At 48.9% G+C, this 18391-nt stretch overlaps 1 protein-coding gene across 12 annotated transcripts in view; it reads right to left on the reverse strand.

The window, feature by feature from the left end:
• The window catches only part of ARHGEF9 (Cdc42 guanine nucleotide exchange factor 9), a 186388-nt gene that overhangs the window by 56081 nt on the left and 111916 nt on the right, over positions 1 to 18391 (reverse strand). For 11 of the 12 annotated variants that reach the window (XM_039384799.1, XM_039384800.1, XM_039384798.1 and 8 more), the window contains 2 exons: positions 14056 to 14235; positions 1045 to 1236 (listed from right to left, as the gene is read on the reverse strand). In XM_039384799.1, coding sequence (XP_039240733.1) covers positions 1045 to 1236; positions 14056 to 14235 — 372 coding nt within the window. The remainder of the gene's footprint in view (positions 1 to 1044; positions 1237 to 14055; positions 14236 to 18391) is intronic. The other variant, XM_039384802.1, reaches the window with a different exon arrangement.

Consider the following 18391-nt stretch of genomic DNA (forward strand, 5'->3'; position numbering starts at 1 on the left):
CACTAAATCCTAAACATTCCAAGGGATGAGCTGAAAGGCATCCATGGGCTTTGATTTCAGTGCTAGCAAACTTCTGCCTCTCAGAGATAAGTACATGCTCTACACAGAATGCCCAAGCTGTCCTGCTGCCCTCTCCAGTGCAACTCTGCACTCCCCTTCCTACATGCTCTGCACGCCAGGCTCAGCTCAGGGCACTAATCCTGTGTGTAAGGGGTTGTAGAGGTTAATTGTAACATCATGAAGAAGAATCAAATTGGGGATAAGTGGGGTCATTTGTTTGCTGGTTTCCTTCCACTGGATAAACCTAATGTACTTCATTTCTCACGGTGCAAACATTTTTCCATCAGTCTCACCATAAGCAAAGGCAACTGGGGGCCATCCTGAGCCAGGGGAAATTGTGAACCGGATATGAAAGGCACAGATGACATGGGTAACTGATTGGTTTAATTACAACCTCATTTCCTCAATCACAAGTTCAAAAGTAGATGGCACTGGGTTTTAATTAAGAGGACTGCTTGAAGGTTCTCAACCTCATCATGTTTCAGTCAAAGAGGTATGGAATAAAGGGCCGGAAACTGTACTTTTAGTTAATACAAACTGAAGGAATTATAAGATCCAGCAGAAAATTCTCAGAACTATCAATACTTATCAACAGATGCTGCTCCTCTATAGACACACCACTCAAACACACTGTGGCTTTTTCACAAATAACTCATGGACAAACCTCTCCTGACAGCCCACTGTGTCCTGCTGAGTTCCCAGGGTCACAGCCCATGGACAAACCTCAGCTTATGGACAAACCCTCAACCCATGGACAAACCCTCAGCTCTGGACAGCCCACCATGTCCTGCTGAGCCCCAGGGTCACAGCCCATGGACGAACCCTCAGCTCTGGACAGCCCACCATGTCCTGCTGAGCCACAGGGTCACAGCCCATGGACGAACCCTCAGCTCTGGACAGCCCACCATGTCCTGCTGAGCCACAGGGTCCCAGCCCATGGACGAACCCTCCCTGTGGACAGCCCCCAGGGTCCCAGCCCCATACCTCGCAGATGTCCTTGAGGTGTTTGATGTAGTGGCGCTCGGTGCTCATGATCTCGTTGATGACGTTGGCTCTCATCTGGTCGCGGTTCTGCACGGTCCTACCCAGGCACAGGCAGTCGGCGCTGGGATCCAAGTGGCCGTTCTGCACATCGCTGGTCCCCTCCTCTACCCCATCCTCCTGGTTTACCCACAGCTGTGAGGAGCAGAGGGGAGAGCAAAGGGCTTATTCACAGCAGCATCAGGAGCCAACGAGTCAGGATTGCCTGGTTTTTGGGAGATCCACTCCCTCCTCACACCCACAGAGGTCACCGGGGTGTCCACATGGCTCACAGCCCACACAGTCCATTTCTGTGGTTGCCCAAAGGTTGCCCACACACTGCCCAGCTCTGCCCATAAGTGAGGAGTTGCAAGTGTTGTCTGTTTTGATCCCAAATACAAAATAATCACGTGAAAGGGTGACCGAGTCCTGGATGCTACCAAGTGCTCCGAACCATGGACAAGTATAAAACAGACCAATCTAAGGAGAACTGCAGGTACTGGTGCAAAGCACTGCTGTGCCAGTTCCTGCCCACCTCCAGCTGGGGTCTGTCTGAACAGGAAGATCCTATGGAAGGAGGGATAAGCCCCTTCCAGGTGACTGATTTAAGGTCAAGATGCGCCTGGTTCAGAGATGTGAATGAATGCGCACATGGGCACTGGGCTGTGTTCCTGGGGTTTCTGTAACAGCCCAGGCCAGAGTTTGTGAGTGAGCATTGATTTCATTTCACAGCAGATTTCCTCATCAGTTCACATGAACAGCCTTTCTGACTCAGGCAAATCCCCCATCTCAGCATCCCGAGATTGCGATCCCCAACCCACAGGGACAGCACTGAGTAAGTCTCCTAAAACCTGGGGGCTGAGGGCAGCTCGGAATGGGGTGACAAGCACTGGGCACTGAATACTCTACACTGGAATAATTACAAAAAGCAATGAAAAAGTACCACTCTGTTTTCAGCACACTGAAGTTTCTTTCCATCATCAAATAAAAAACCTACACTGAAATTGCAAACTAAAAGATTATACTCTCTCTAATCTGTGTCTGAACAAGCCTGCACTCTGCACGCAACATACGGATCAAGGGCCTCCTTCTGTCACCTTTTCCCCCAAATAAAACCTGCCTAAAATAACTCTGATTGACTCAAACTGGGCTCAGGGTAGTTTGTAAACAAGCATTAAATAACACTTAAAGCTGACAGAAACATCCCCATCTTACACAGATCACCTCAGCTATGATGGAAATCAAGCAACTTCTCTCCTCAGCATTTAAAGCCCAAATACTGAGGACTTTCAGACCTAAAAATTCATGTACCTGTGAGCAGTGGAAGAGTCCACACACATAGCACATGGGGAACTAACGGCATCATTAACCCGATCTTCAGGCTTCCCTTCAGTGGTAATAGTTTTTCATACATTCCTATTATTCAGCTTATATTAGGCTTTAAACAGATTGTAAAGGGCAGTGTTCCTGTAAATTAGTGAAGTAAAAACCCCCAAACTTGCTCGGGCTCCTTCCCTGCTTTCCCAACCAACATCGTGTTCTGCTAAACCACCTCCTGCAGCTCCCACATTTTGCCATCCTACTGTGAGTTCTAAAGGCCATAAAACCCCCGAACCCATCTCTTCTCTAGCAGAATGTTACTGCTGCTGCAAACTTGGGGGATAAAACAACCCCAAAACAATAAAAAGCCAAACTTGTCACCCTGCTCCCAAGTGGGCCCAGGGTCTGAAGCTGTCAGGGATTGGACAGGAGGGTGTAGGGCAGCAGTGCCCATTTAAATACCAAGATGCCTCTTCCCTGGGCCACCAGCCCTACCTTGAGCTGCTGCCCCTGGGCTGTGCTCAAGCAGTGCCAGGTACATCCCAGGGCAGCCCATGTGCCCGAGTGAGCCAGTGGCAGAGCTGGGATGGATCCAGCATCCTGCCTGCTCTGCCCACATGGAGCCCTGCCTGTCCCCCCCCGCCCCTGCCCTGGTATGTGAAACCTCCTTTGGCACATCAGGAGACCGGACGGATATGTCAAAGCCTTCACAGAGGCCAAACCAGGGCTGGAGCTGAGGAAGAGAGCAGGTCAGTGACCCCAGCCAGGCCCAGCTGTGCCAGTTTGGAGACACGGAACCCCTGGGAGCTGCAGCACCCCTGGGAGCAGCTCTGTGGGCCTTTCCCCAGGACCTTCCCTCAGGATGGGCTTCTCCATCGTGGCATCTGCTGCAAAGACAGACTAGGTCCTGCTGTCTCCCAGTTATGGGGCTACACATGGATCTCTGAAAGGGGTTTTGTACAATTTCTATCAGCACTGGAAGGCCTGGCTGAGCCACTGAAAGGGAAGGCACGGATCTAATCCCACTCAAATATAGGGGGATCCAGCATGGAAAACCTCTCCTGGCACACTGAAACAAATGTCAGAAGTATGTCTCTTGTTCAGAGAAACAACCCAAAAGCTGGTTAGGAAACATGGCTCTTCCCAGCAACCCCTCTCTGCTCTGGAAGAGGTTTTGGGTACACCGAGGCAGAGCAACACTCCCTGTGTGGGTTATGCTGAAAAATAAATGCCCAAGTGCTGCTGCTGAGTTCTGGCCACGTTGATGTAAGTGACCTCAGGGGACAATCTACTGGTATCAGTGACACCTACTGCTCTGCTGAGAAAACCTGGGGGCACCCTGGGGGCACCAGAAGGGAAAATGGGACCTGGAAGGACAGAATGCCATGGGATGCCATGAGGGGTATGTCCTCATGGCGCTTCACTGGCATTCCAAACCAAACAAATGTTGAAAATCAAGCAGGACTAATGTAGGTATTAATTCCTGTTGGTTGAAGTTTAAAATAACTTCCCACCCTACCCTCCTGCTCCTATGAAAAGGAATTTTGCAGCTTTCCCAAACCCAACTGGAACAGCCTGTCACCAAGTTTTACGACACTGCTGCCAGTCTGGCAACAGAGCACACTTCTAAAGCTCTACTTCCTCGAGTCAGGTGAGCATGAGAAAAAATTCAATTTTTATTTAAAACATAAAGGAGGAAAGATCTAATCATAACAACTATGTGCATGTAAGCTTGAATCATGAATCCTAAGACTTTGAAACTCCAAGGCAAACAGCAAGCTTGCAAACTTCCATGATTTCTCAGATTCTGTCTGCCTTTTGTGAATGGCAGGAACACTCCCTCCTTCCTCATTTGGGAACCTCAGGAGTCCTGATTTTTTCCTTAATGAAATTTTTGCTCCTTCCTGCCAGGATTCATGTTCCCAAAAGGACAGAAACCACAGTTCTAGTCTAGACGACTTCTGCCTTAGATTAAAAACAAATGCAACAGTTTTATCGGGCCCAGAGGAAGCTGAAGGTGCCTCCTACCCTATGCTCTCCAGCCTCAGCTGCTGGAAGGATGAATCCCACTGTGCTGCTCAAACACTCCTGCTTTCTGCCTTAGCCTCTAAAGCTCTCTGAAATTCCAGTCTGGGTCATTCTTCCAGGGTATCGTTTGAAGTTTGGACCATGACTCACCAAAGCTGAGGCACACTGGCAGCTCTGCCACTGACCTTGGGCCAGTCACTGAAACTAGAGGAGGCTTTCCCCACCTAAAACCAGGGATAATCACAGACAAACCCAGGCAGACATTAAATATGGACTTAAATGCATCTTGTGGGCTCCCCAAGCTCTTGTACTTATCCATGAGCATCAACCTGGTTAGACAGACCTGGGGTCTGATACTGGTTTCGCACCTCCAGCCCTCAAATCCTGGGGAGAAGTTGGGACATGCAGGGATATGAGGAGGTGGCACTTAAAGAGTTAACTGTGTCTTGTGTCCCAGAGCCACCACCCCAAGCTGGATCCTCTCTGCTTCACTGACCCGCTCGCTCCGACCGAAGCGCCGGCACTGCCGGTGACAGCCAGCTGGAACAGCAAACGGGGGTGATGCTGGCTTTGCCCAGAAACTTATTAAATGTCATATTTAGTTGATTTAGAAAGCGCTGCAGCATTCCTATTTTAGCCCAGTCACCTGTAAGGAGGGTGTTCACTATGTTTCAGACACATGTGACTCTCCCAAAAATGCTCTCCTGCCTGAAATGCCAGACCTCCTTCCTGTGGAGAACAGCTGAGATCCCACTGATGGGAAAAGGTCCATCTCCTCCCCATCTTTCCAATGTGCACTGGACACAAACACACAGATGTACCCTCTTCCCAGTGCAAATACCCCTATTTTTTATAAAAGAAACTTCATAACTCTAGTTTTCTCCCAGTTTCACACCATCTCCCCAGCCTTTCCAGCTCAGGATGGGTGGCTGCCACTCCTGGGAAGCTCCTGTGGGGCTTTCCACGGAGCAGAGATGGGATGTCAGTTCCCTGGCAGCTCGTCAGCTCTGCTGCTCACTTGGATTTCAAGAAGCCTCTCCAGGCTCCTGTCCTGTCCTCCTCAGCACTCCAGGGCTGTGGCTTGGCACAGACAGGGGGTTAGGACACCAGACTAAATTACTGCATCCATTGCCACTGGGTTTTTAAAAATAAATAACAACAGCTGTTCACCAACCATCAACAACCCTACAACAATAAATCAGCCTTCAGTGTCCCTTTAAACACCTCTGCAATGCAAGACATCCCAGGCTGTGAAATAACACAGCACTGTGTGGGTTCCCCCCATGCCATGAAAAACGCTTGGCATCAAAACAACAAAAGTCTGCCCCAAGAGCCATTTCAAACGCTTTGTGTCAAGAATTAATTAAAAGAAACCAACAAAAACTACAGAGGGAAAAAATTCAAGTTGCATAATGCTCATCCTATGTGATGTTTCCCATCGAAAGGCCACAGTACACATGGAGAGGAACAGGTTTATCATGAGGCTCCCAGTCCTATTTCAAAATTCAACCCTAATTGGGAAGTCATGACCAGCTCCTGCGTAATGGAATAACTTGCAGAGGCAGATGAAAGGAAAACAGTGACATAAAAAAGCCCCTTTTCCCTAAGGACCAGCTCTGGGAGCCAGGGACAGCTGATCATTGCATTGTGCTAGTTTATGCTCTGTGTGATTGATATCCTAAAAAGGGAAAAAAGGAAGACCCAGGGAGCTACAGGCCAGTCAGGCTCACCTCGGTGCCCAGCAAGATCATGGAGCAGATCCTCTTGGAAAACAAGCTAAGGCACATGGAAAACAAGAAGGTGACTCATGAGAGTCAACGTGGCTGCACTGAGGGAAAATTGTGCCTGGTAAATTTAGTGATCTTTGACAAGGTGGTTACAGAACTGAGAGCCCCTTCCAGGGCCTAAAGGGGCTTCAGGAGAGCCTGAGAGGGATCTGGGACAAGGGCCTGGAGGGACAGGACAAGGGGGAATGGTTTCCCACTGCCAGAGGGCAGGGTTAGATGGGATATTGGGAAGGATTTTTTCCCTGTGAGGGTGGGGAGGCCCTGGCCCAGAGAAGCTGTGGCTGCCCCATCCCTGGAAGTGTCCAAGGCCAGGTTGGATGGGGCTTGGAGCAACCTGGGCTAGTGAGAGGTGGCCCTGCCCATGGCAGGGGCTGGGACTGGATGATCTTTAAGGTCCCTTCCAACCCAAACCATTCTGTGATTCTATGATATAAAATTCTATAAATCTGATTCATCAATTTGCAGCTATACCCAATGGTGCATAAATTCACCCAAGGGCACTGGTCCAGCATGAGCTGACCTGCAATTATTGCATATTGAACCTGCTGAGTGCATGCACTGTATGTAGAGGACATTTTACTTGAATAGGCACTGAGGACTGATCATCTCATGCTAATCAGAAACCACAATAAAACAAACATTTTACCAGCCATCTGGATTATTAATCTCCATTCAGTGGATACTCACAAGGACAAAACTAGCAGATAATGTGCCATTCCGGATCCCAGCTCACAATTAAATAACGTGGCAGATTAATGACACATGGAGATCTTTCCAGAGAGCTGTTGCCATTCCAGGGAATCTGCTCACCAGTGATTTTATAACCAGCACCAGTGTGAGCAGCCCAGCCTTCACCAACACCTGGTACCGACAGTGGATTACAGTGTCACTGGCCCTACAACTGCTCAGCAGTGTCAGAGGCTCCAATACCCTCCAGGAATCTGCTGCACCACAGGACTATTTCCCACCTGGCCACGCTGCCCTGCTCGGCAGGATTTGCCCCTTTCCCTCCCCCCCCGAGCTGGTTGTTGCTGGTGCTGTGCCTCGTTTGCAGCCATGGGCCCTGTGTCACATTCCCGCTCCGCTGGACTGACACTGGATTAAGAAGATCACTTACTTATTTGCAATCAAGGAGGGCTCACGGTGCAGAGCTTTGCATAAGTAAAGCATCATCAGTCTCCTGGTGTCACTCCAGTGGTCCAGGCACAGCCTCTCCCTGCCCTCAGGAGGGAGCACAGCCTGGCCTGGGCTCTGCAGAGGTGTTTCCCCTTCCCTGCCTCCAGAGAGGAGTGAGGACCTGAGTGTCCTCCCCTGGCCAGCCCTAGCCCCCTGCCCTGCTGCAGGACTGTGGGTGGGATGCTGTTTGCTGGAAAACTAGCCCACCTCCCTGTATCCTCTTCCAGGACAAGGAACAGGACGTCTGTCAGTAGAAGGAAAAGTAGTTGAAGCAAGTTGCTCTTTTTCCTCCCGTGGTCCCACCACTATTTTCTTCTGCAGCCTGAATTTCTCCCTGTGTAATCTGCCTCCAGCCTCACCATCCTTCGCTTTCCTCCAGTTCACAGGCTCCTGGATATCCTCTCTTTCCTTCCTGCAAAACCACTTCCAGTTCTTGCTCTCCCCTCTAAAACTCTCTGTTCCCAGCCTCAGAAATTCCCTTTACCCAAGGTGCGAAATACCCTTATTTCTGGAAGAGGAAAGAGTAGGGGATTCTATAGGGCCAGCTTCAGGCTCTGCATCCATGAAAGGTGAACAAAAATAGCTCCAAGGAACTGGCCCTGTGCTTACTCCCTGTTTCCTGCATTCCAAATGCACAGACTCCCGGGGGTTGGAGCTCCACCATGTAGCAAAAATGTCTTGGACACTGCAATAAAGTGGATGTGCTTTGTTTTATCCATCGTAATACTGGGAATTAGGGCTCAGCCCTCCCCATTTCCCCAAAACCAAAAGCCCCTACTGTGTGATGGTACAAGGGACAGGAATGAAAGCTCTGAGCTCACTGCAGACCCCTGCGAAGGGGAAGGCTCTTCCCTCATGACCCCCTTGGCAGGGGACAGGGAAGGCAGGCTGTGAAGATTTGTGCGTGGTTTGCCTGACTCAAAGAATGGCCTCAAAACTCTGGTTTTGCACCCGCAAGGCAGCTTGTAGAGGGCAAAGTGCCAGTGCCTGCCCTTGTGGGGACCCGAGGGATGGGACCTGTCTGGGTGGCACGAGCTGTGCGGTCCCGGTGGCTGCAGCAGCACAGGCAGCACTTGGGGCTCAAATGCTGCTTGACTTTAAAAAACCCCAAACTTCTTCAGCCCATCCTGTCTCTGTGCTGTGCCCAGACCTCCACCAGAGCTATTTTTACGCTGGATTTGCCACGGGAGAATAAAATCTCCTTTAGAAGGCAGTGACTGCAGCAGGCACTGCAGCACATCCCACTCTGCATGTCCAACAGGTGATGCCACCTCAGCACCACCCTCTTTCCTCTGCAAATCTCATCTTGGTGCCACTGCCACCTATGCTAAGGGAATGCTAATGCAGGGACTGCAGCAAAGAGAAGAGCAGGTGAGTGATGAGCTGCTGTATCAAGATATAATCAGATTTTAAAGGCAAAAAGCAGCAGATGTGGCTGGCTCTTGGAATTACACCTGCAGTACAGAGCAGTCACAACTCCTACAATAAAAACGAAAACCACGTACCCAATAAAGATACGAGCTGCCAGGCCCTGGGACAAGGCTCTGAGTTTAGAGTCTCCTCCTCCACAGCACCTTAAAAGCTCATTCCAATTTATCCAGCACTTCTCCTTTAGCAGCAGAAAATAAAGTGGGTCAAAGGCAGCTTTTCGGCAGGAAAATCAATCTAAAATTACAACACTTGAGGGAACCAAGGCAATGGTGAGAGAGAACATGGTGCTGCCCTCCTCCACCCCTGCATCTTCTCTTGGAAGAGGTACAGCACACAAAGAATTCAGACATCCTCCCTGCTCAGGCCTTGGGAGGACCCTTCATTTCTGCACAACAACTCAGGCACTGCATGAAGCTGCAGTAAAACCTCCTCAGCTCCAGCTTTGCTCTTTACCTTGGCTTCCTAACATAAGGAAGGTAGACTCACTGCTGATGAGTTGAGAAGAAATACATTCTGGAAACTCAGTCTGCCTCTTGGATCCAAGAAGACTAAAGAGAGCTTTACAGAGGAATAAATCCCCCCCTCTGCCCAGGACAGGTACACTCTGCCACATCTCTGCAGGAAGATTCCACTGCACTAAACGTTCATGAGCTTCACTTGTTTTATTTCTTTTTCAGTGGAAATATATCAGAGCCCAAACACAAAGCCATTTGACTTCCTGTGCTTGGAGTGCCTCACCTGGGCCCTTTGGGATGATGATGTGGGGCTCTGCAAGCAAAATTTTGGTTTGAGACTTACTGTGTTTTCTAAAGAAGACCTCAAGGTACAACAATGGATCCATGTGCAGCACTGTTACTCTGTACTGTAAATCCCTCCCTACCAACACTAAGCCTATTTTTTTGAGCACATGTCAATGCTGGATGTGCTGCTATGCAAATATATATATATATATATATATATATAATACTTGTATTAACAATTTTAAGAATCCTGTGCTTCCCAGAAATAGGAGTTTTAGTTGGTACACTGTATGTAAGTGATATCAACCCAGTTAGTTACCTTAATGAATTAGTGATGAATCAAGTTTAACTTCATTTCTAATCTTTTCAGAGGGTACAGACCAGTAAATTCAACTCTACAACTTAGGATATGGGGGTTTTGTCCTCCACAGTTTTAAACGGGAAGTTTAAAATTCCTGTTTAAAATTCCTGCTGGTTTTTCCAGTTGCACCTCCCAACCTTCCAGACCACTTGAAGTTCACAGGACGTTCAAATACAACATGCAGTAATCATGGGGTTGACGGCTGCACCCTGTGGGTGCCCAGGATCCCTGGATAATGTGCACTAAAATACACACAGATACCTTCACTTGTCCTAAACAGCTCATTACTGAGCCTTAAATTTAGTTCTGGAGTTCTTATCCCCCTTTCTGACTCATGGGTTTTCATAACCTTCTCCTTGAGTGCAGCAGTTCCCTGCAGAAACCAATGACCATTCCCTACTAACTCCAAATTTTGCTTCTCCTATGTTGTGCTTTTTCTTTTCCCCAAAAAGCACTGCTTTATCATCCACTTTCTCCTTGAGAGTTGTTGTGCTCCCAAAACTCTATGGTTTTCCTCTCTCCCCCTTTCTTCCAGCCAAGTCTCAAGCTACGAGAGGATTACTGCAGGTGTGAGCATGGAGACAACAACTCCTGCATGCGCAGGGAATTTTTGTGTGCCACCCCCTGACTCTGTGTGGAAAGAAGGCCAAGGGAATCAGCAGGTTCCTGTTTTCCTCTCCACTTCCAAATGTGAAGTTTCCTGCTATGAGATTTCGTGAGTGCCAAGTGCTTTGCCAAAGGTTTTCAGATGATCTGGCTGGAGAGCAAGAAGCGTCAGACATCTCATTGCAAACTAGGTTTGCGGCCCAGTTTTGTCCTCAGAAGTGATCCAAAGGACTTTCAGAGGAACCCAACTGGGCAGTGATCTTCTGCTGCAGTCACTGTTAGTACTTACAAGAGTCCTGAAGTCTAAAATATCCTAAAATTATTCCTATTTGTTTTTATACCTGCCTAGTCTGTCTGACATCCTTCACTTGTATGCTATTCCTATTCTGCTATTCAACATGCTGTTGTTCTCTTTTCCTCCTGGTACTTGCATAAGAGAAATATAAAGAAAAGCAATTATTTTGCAAGTAAAACTAGAACCACCCAGGCTAAATCAGGCAGTTTTCTGGCATCATGGCTCAAAATAAAACAGAGAAAAACCCAGCCTCCTCATGATGAAAGAGAGATCAGCTGCTCTTCTCTCAGTTCTTTTAGTTCTTATTCAGCTGCTTTGGAAACCCGGGGGGCAAATCTTCCCCTCCAGCCTCCCTTGAAGACCTGTGGACAAAATGGGCCAAAGCTCTTATTTTTAAATATTATTCTCACTCAGGGCAGCAGAGCCAGGCAGTGCTCCCCTTCAGGGGTGCATCAGTCTGTCTCAGGGCAGCGGCTGGTCCCAGACCACCCTCAGCAAGTGTCTCCTACATGGAATAGCCAAGCCAGCCCCTGGCAGAGCTGACGGAAGGATTGATCTCACTGGAGAAAAGTGAAGCCACAGGGTTGTGACTTTAGACAGAAGGAGCAAGAAACCTGCCTGGCAAGGCCACCGTGATGCTCAGCACCAAGGGTTGCTCCAGGACGTCGATCATACACTTGTATACAACAGTCTGAGATTCACTCATTCGTCTCCTTTGTTTTTCTCAGTTTCTAAACCCATCCTCCCAGCCTTTGAAAAGTGTAGGGAGAGATGGAGAGTTCAGCCAAGTCGAATGATCCATGGGTTTGGGACTTGCTCATTCAGCTGCTCATTCAATATTCAAAATAATTTTGGGACTTGCTCATTCAGTGTGGTGTTTTCAGAAAACAGGGCAGTGCAAAAGCAGACTATTCTCAAACCTCCTGCGAACAGGATGTTTATGACATCACACAAAAAGGCGGGGTAAATCTTCTCCCCAGAATCACAAAGAAAACAGCAATGGTCAATGCACTGAGAAGTTAAACTGGCCCAGAACATTTAGTCTCTAAATCAAGCAAAAATAATGAGACAGATTGTTCTTGTTCAGCCTTTCCAGTTGCAGCAGAGGAGATGTGTTAGGGACACAGGTGGGAGTGTTTCTGCAGGAAGGTTTTCACCTCCATCACACCTGATACAAATCCATTTTCCAGACTTGTTGCCTCCACTGGCTGCAGGGCCAGACTCACAAAATTGTTATTATTCTGGGAAAGAATAACAGCATAAACTTTTTCAGGCAGCCCAGGCTCCAGTTCCAGCCACTGATCTCTTGCTCTTGGCACTGGCCGGTCCTGGGAGAGACCCAAGAGCTGCACCCTGACTATCACAGGGGACAAAATTGTGTGCTGGGGAGGCAGCAGCAAGCAAAGGTCTGAGTTCCTCGTTGGTGGTCACTGTAACACCAGAGGAAAAACCACATTATACATTTTTACCCAATTTTCCTAATCCCCGCGGCTATTTCCCAGGTGAAGTGATCAATGACACAGAGATGCTGACGATTCAGGGATGCCCAGAAGAGGGAGGGTTCAGAGAAGAAGGTGAGACAGGCAGAGAACCAAAGCAAACACAGAATCTCCTTGGGATGCAGAATGTCTTCAGTGCATGTTTGAGGGAGAACAGTCCTCCCCTTGCCACTACCAAGCTCGTCAAATGGCCTGGAAGGGTGGGAAAGAGTCACATCTCACACAATCTTACAAGGCAAAAGAAATCTTTGTGATTTCTTAGCCACCCCTGGAGTGCTGTGTCCAGCTCTGGGCCCTCAGCTCAGGAAGGACATGGAGGGGCTGTAGCAGCTCTAGAGAAGAGTAGCGAGGTTGGGGAAGGGAGTGGAGCACAAGTGCTGTGAGGAGAGGCTGAGGGAGCTGGGGTTGTTGAGCCTGGAGAAGAGGAGGTTCAGGGGAGACCTCCTCACTCTCTGCAACTCCCTGACAGGAGGGGGGAGCCAGGTGGGGGTCGGGCTCTTCTCCCAGGAAGCAGCAGTAGGCCAAGAGGGCTGGGTCTTCAGCTGTGCCAGAGGAGGTTTAGGTTGGATATTGTGAAGGAATTTTTTATGGAGAGAGGGATCAGACACTGGAATGGGCTGCCCAGGGAGGGAGTGGAGCCACCGTCCCTGGAGGTGTTTAAGTTGAGACTGGATGTGGCATCAGTGCCATGGGCTGGGAACCACGGCGGGGTTGGATCAAGGGTTGGACTGGATGATCTCAGGGGTCTTTTCCAACCCGGCTGATTCTGTGATTCATTTTTTGGACCGTATTTCCTAAGCTTCTAAAGGAATTAAATCTCTGATCCTGCCTCTTGAACCCTCGGCAGAAGAGAGAGGACAGAGAACTGCAGTAGGTCAAAGGTGACATCTTGACTCCCTGAGGAAGGCTCAGGAGCACCCAAATAAATGTGATAGGAGCTGACTATAGCAGAAAGGGCATCTTCTTAACCCTTTGCACTTTTATCACATAGTGAGCAAAAAAAACCCATTAAATGCTCAAATCCTCCTTATTTCTAAAAGGTTGGATCATCACTGGGGATGGCTGGGACAGAAAACCTACTACAGCAGAAAAACAGAGACAAAATGGTTATCTCCTTAAAAAAATAACCAGAGCTGGTCACAGACTAACTGGTGAAGTAATTTTACATCCAAAACTGCTGAAGAGTCAAAATGCAGCAGCGCTTTGGAAAAGGGGAGGGCTGACACCTCCCTGTGCCACACAAAGCTCATCTAGATGACAGAATCATGGAATGGTTTGGGTTTAAAGGGACTTTAAAGCTCACCTTGTTCCACCCCCTGCCGTGAGCAGGGACATGTTCTACTAGACCAGGTTGCTCCAAGTCCAGCCTGGCCCTGAACATTTCCAAGGGCATCCCCTGTAGCCTGGTGAACTTCTAAGCCCCACCAAACCATATACTTGCAGGCACCACAAAACTGAACTGGTTTTACAAAGAACTGCTTAAGAAGAAAGGCTACAATAGACACATAGCAAAGGCCACTTCATATCCCAAGAGCATAGAAAACCAGAGCCAACACCTATTCCAGCCTCCCTCTACCCCTCTAATTTCTTTTGAAACCTTCCTTGCTCCCCATTTTTTGACAGAAGACAGACACAGTGGAATTAAGCAGAACAAACACAGCAACAACTCAGTTCCTTGATGCTCTAATCAGCAGTGATTCATTACAGCAGGAAAAAGAGGAAAGTCACTCACCCTCACGAAGCTGGCTGGAAACCATCCTTCTTCATCATCGATCTGACCCCACCACCAGTCCTTGTTGGAAGCATCCAGGACCTTGATAACGTCTCCTGCTTTAAACGCCAACTCCCGGTTGGCCATGGTGACGTGATCCCATACTGCCTCAGCACTTACAATGGAACCACCACTGATCAGCTTGGGAAACAGAAAACCATAGTCAATGCATGCCCTGATCCCCAGCACTCTCACGTGCACAGCACAGACACAGCAAAGCACTCAGCAAAACGGCAAACAGTTGCCCTCATCCCAATCCATGGTAATGCCACCCTCACACCGTGTGCTCCACAGCCCACCATCCTGCTCCCCACCGGGCAATGTCCCAGCTCCTGGGACAGCAGCACCACCTCCTTCCCACCACCACGCTGTGTTAGGAGCATGCACATCTGGCAGGGACATGGCTTCCAGGGACAGTTCCACCAGCAGAATACACAGTTCCCAAAAATGGAACAAAACCAAGCGATAGTGTCCTCCTGCAAAGGAATTCTCACTTCAGAGCAAGTTTGCTCGGTCGGAATGTCAGAGGCTCAGGAGGCTTTCCATGCAAATCCAAGGAAAGGCAGCACATGTAACTAGAAGAACACTTTTTTTTTAAAGTGGAAGTTCCCCATTTTAGTGCTGGTGATGTACTGACATCCCTTGTTTTTGACATCCTCCAGCTCTCCAGCAGCTCAGAAGAGCACAGTGGCACCTCGATGACCTGCTCCAGACCTGGCCTGGGGCACAGCCAGCTCAGGGAAACCTGCTGGCACTGGCTGTGCTGACAGTGCAGAGACCTGCCCGCTGGAAACTGTACTGAGCCCACCTTGGTGTCTGACAGAACCTACGGAACACCCCTCCATGTCGAGCCTCAGAGCTGGGCCAGCACCATGGCACTGAGAGCCACCGAGTTTCACAGAATCACACGCAACCACAGAACGTGCTGAGCTGGAAGGGCCCCACAAGGGTCATCGAGTCCAGCCCTCAGCCCTGCACAGGACCATCCCCAAGAGTCACACTGTGCCCCAGAGTATCACCCAAACCCTTCTTGAGCTCTGTCAGCCTCAGTGCTGTGATAGATATGAAACTCCTGCTGAATGCTGGCAGGAGGGACTGATCCGAACGCTGCTGCTTGTGCTTCCACAGAAACCATCCATCCATGCCCGGGACACCCACTGCTCCTCTGAATGGCAGTTGAGTATTTTTTAACAGAATAGTAAATTGTGTTTGTGTTTTGCCCACTGCAGGAACTCTGCACTGAGCAGTGAGGCTGCCTCAGCAAACACACACTTCACCCATATGCTTATTAGCCTGTCAGGGCCATCCTGAACCTCGCTCATTAATTCTGCCACTGAGACGCCCTGAACACGGACTTGGGTTTGCCTCCAAGTCACAGTTTCAGCTCACAGGGACAGAGCTCAGCACTGGACTATTACAGACCATTATAGACCTTCCACGTGGTGAAGTTTTTCCAGCCACAGTGTCCTGTCAGCTCAGGCAGGGAACACAAAGCACACAAGCCCATCACAGAGGTTATGCAACTGTAGAAGCAACGGTTACAGAGCTCTTAATGGCTTTTTCCTAAGTCTGGCTTTCCAAAACACCTGCTAATCACTACCTGCACACTGAGAGCTTGCTAGAAAGGAACCTTCTAGCACTGCTTGAGGGTTCTTGGCATAAAAAGAGAAGGACATTCGTGTCCTACAGGCAATCCAGTCAACAGATTAAAAGACCTGATTTACCATTTGCCTTGAACTGGCTTTCCTTTAAGAAATCAAGCTCCTTGGGTTTGGGACAATCAGAGCTGCACTTCCAGCTCTTCAGTTATTAGTCAGTTGTACATAATGCAGCAAGATCTACAAGGCTTAACTTTCGTCCTCAAAACCCAGACAGACCTAGGCAGTGGGCCCCTCTTGTTCCTGTAGCAAAGTAAAATAATATTCCTCCAACTTCCATTTTGACAAATCATCCTTTTTTAATTCAAAATCAGCTGTAAAAGAAACATGGCTGTATCACACAGGGGACTTGTACACCTGAGCCTCACAAGATCTCCTGACATCAGACAGCAAACACACACACAGGTCAGTGACAAGCTCTCACTGAAGAGTCAAGCAATGGACCCAGCTCACGGTTGAAGTCATGGCAGAGGCATCTCCTGCTTTAGCATGGGGTTATCCTGTGCCTGGGCTTTGGACACAGAGCTGGAAACAGCTGGGCACCAGAGGGTCCCATCCCAATGAGCGGCACCTGGAGTCAGATGGTGATGGACCCCCAGTTCCCCCCGTGCTGGGCCCTGGCTCAGCAAAGCAGGGTAACTACACCTGGAGAAACAACAGTTATAGAGATTGATTTCTGATTCCAGTGCTACATCTGAGTGCTCAGATCAAGGTAGTGCCATGTTTCTGTGCTTCCTCACCACCCCTTGCTCTGCTCTAGATCGAGGGTTCTGTATTTATGGACCCTGTCCAAGTGTGGTTATCCAGGTTAAGCAAGTTTTGCCCTTCCAGCCCTGTCCTGGTCCAGAGCTCTTCCTTCCCCACTGGCATTCCACCAGCCCTTTCAGGCATCCAGGTACTTTCCCTGCATCTTCCCTGAACACAGATGACCAGAACTGTAAATACTATTCCCAAAGAGACCTTACCAGAGATCTGTGAAACAGCATGAAAAATTTATTCCAGCGTCACAGAAATCCTGCAGTAATACCTCACATGTCCCCCTTTGCCCTTGGCCACCTTCCACCCGTGGCTCACTGGGATCTTGTATTCAGCTTATCTAAGTAAATGCAGCAGGGTACATTCTCTTTGGCTGGAAAATCAGTTTTCTTGTCAAAAAATGACTCGGGTTGGCCTGACACTTGCTCCTTTTGTTAATGCCATTGGGTATTTTAGTCCGTTTTGCAGTGATGAGGAACCAGGAATGGAGCTGTTATGCAGGAGCCCTGTTCCTGCTGTTTCTGCTTCAGCTGACATAGACTTTGCTGTCACTTCACACACAGGCAGTTCTGGGCACAAACTGCCACAGAAACGTCACCGAAACCAAACTTCAGAGGGACTGTGTTTTAAACCCTCCTTGCCTACTCGGCAAAAACGCATTTCCGAGCCCGAGGCACAAAATCCCAGCTCTGAGGGCTGGCAGGGACTGCAGAGGGACAGACAGGGATGAGGGGGTGACACCTCGGCCTTTTTCTGCTGTCAACACAGAGCTCTGAAAGGTGCTTTCAGGGGATGTCAGAAGCTGGGGTGGCTTTGCAAGGTGCTTCTTGATCTCAAGGAGGAAGGCTCTAAGGCCTTGGTTCTCAGTGCCTCGTGCCAGCCACAGAAGAAAGGTCCCTCTGGCTGTTCCCTCCTAGCCCCTGGTCCTTATTGTTGGCCCAAGGAGGGATCCACGTGCCAGGAATCCTGCAAGCAAGCCTGAGCCTTTCAGAATGGAAACACAGCTCAGCCTGTAAAAAAAGGATGGTGGTGGGATGGCAGAACTGGAGTTCCAGCCCTCACGTGCTAAGTCCATTGAGAGAATCCAGTTTAATTTATCTTGCCAGACATCTTGCTGCATCTGTGGAGCTGTCCAGCTCTCTCAGGGCAGGGATATGGAGACAGGACCTGACATCTGCAGCAGCAGGAGATGATGAACTGGAGAAAGGTCAGAATGAAATATTATTTTCTGAGAGAATTCAACACAGGAGCTCTTCACTCCAAAAAGTTCACGTCTCTCGGTTTCAAAGCCAGGTCTTAGTGCTGCGGTCAGAGCCAAAAGACCTTGAAAGGAACTTTTCTCCCACAGTGTTACCACACAGCAGGTCAGACCACTCATCTGGACTCCTTTTTAACCAGTGAAGAGACACGTACGGAGTGGGATTCATCTGGGCTATCTCAGCCATCCGCCTTCCAGTCAGGTGAATCATGCCCTAGAAATTACAATTCTCTGTGTTTAACTGGCTGATGCAGAAGTTTGCACTTCCAACATCTTACATTCGTCCCAGCTACAATTTGTCCATTGCTAAAACGGGGTAACAAAGACCTGCATTTAACCATAATAATCACAACAGGAATAGTCAAATATTAAACAGCACTCTTCCAGACCCAGCAGTTTTCTGTGTGGTGAAGGTTGCTGTAAATAGAGTTATGTTCTCTGTGGCCACCAGGACAATTCACAAAATCTCAGCCTTGAAAATTTACAATGAGGACACAGATACTTGGGCAAAGTGTCCTACCCAGGAGAAGAGGGAGGCACTGAGAAGAAATGCAGGAGGTGACAAGTACATTCAGTCTGACATACCCTGAACACGGTTTGTCTTCCAGGTGAAAGTCCTAGCTCC

Source organism: Pipra filicauda, unplaced genomic scaffold (assembly GCF_003945595.2).
Source record: "Pipra filicauda isolate LSUMZ 115617 unplaced genomic scaffold, ASM394559v2 scaffold377_size797966_pilon, whole genome shotgun sequence".
NCBI classification, from domain to species: Eukaryota; Metazoa; Chordata; class Aves; order Passeriformes; family Pipridae; genus Pipra; species Pipra filicauda.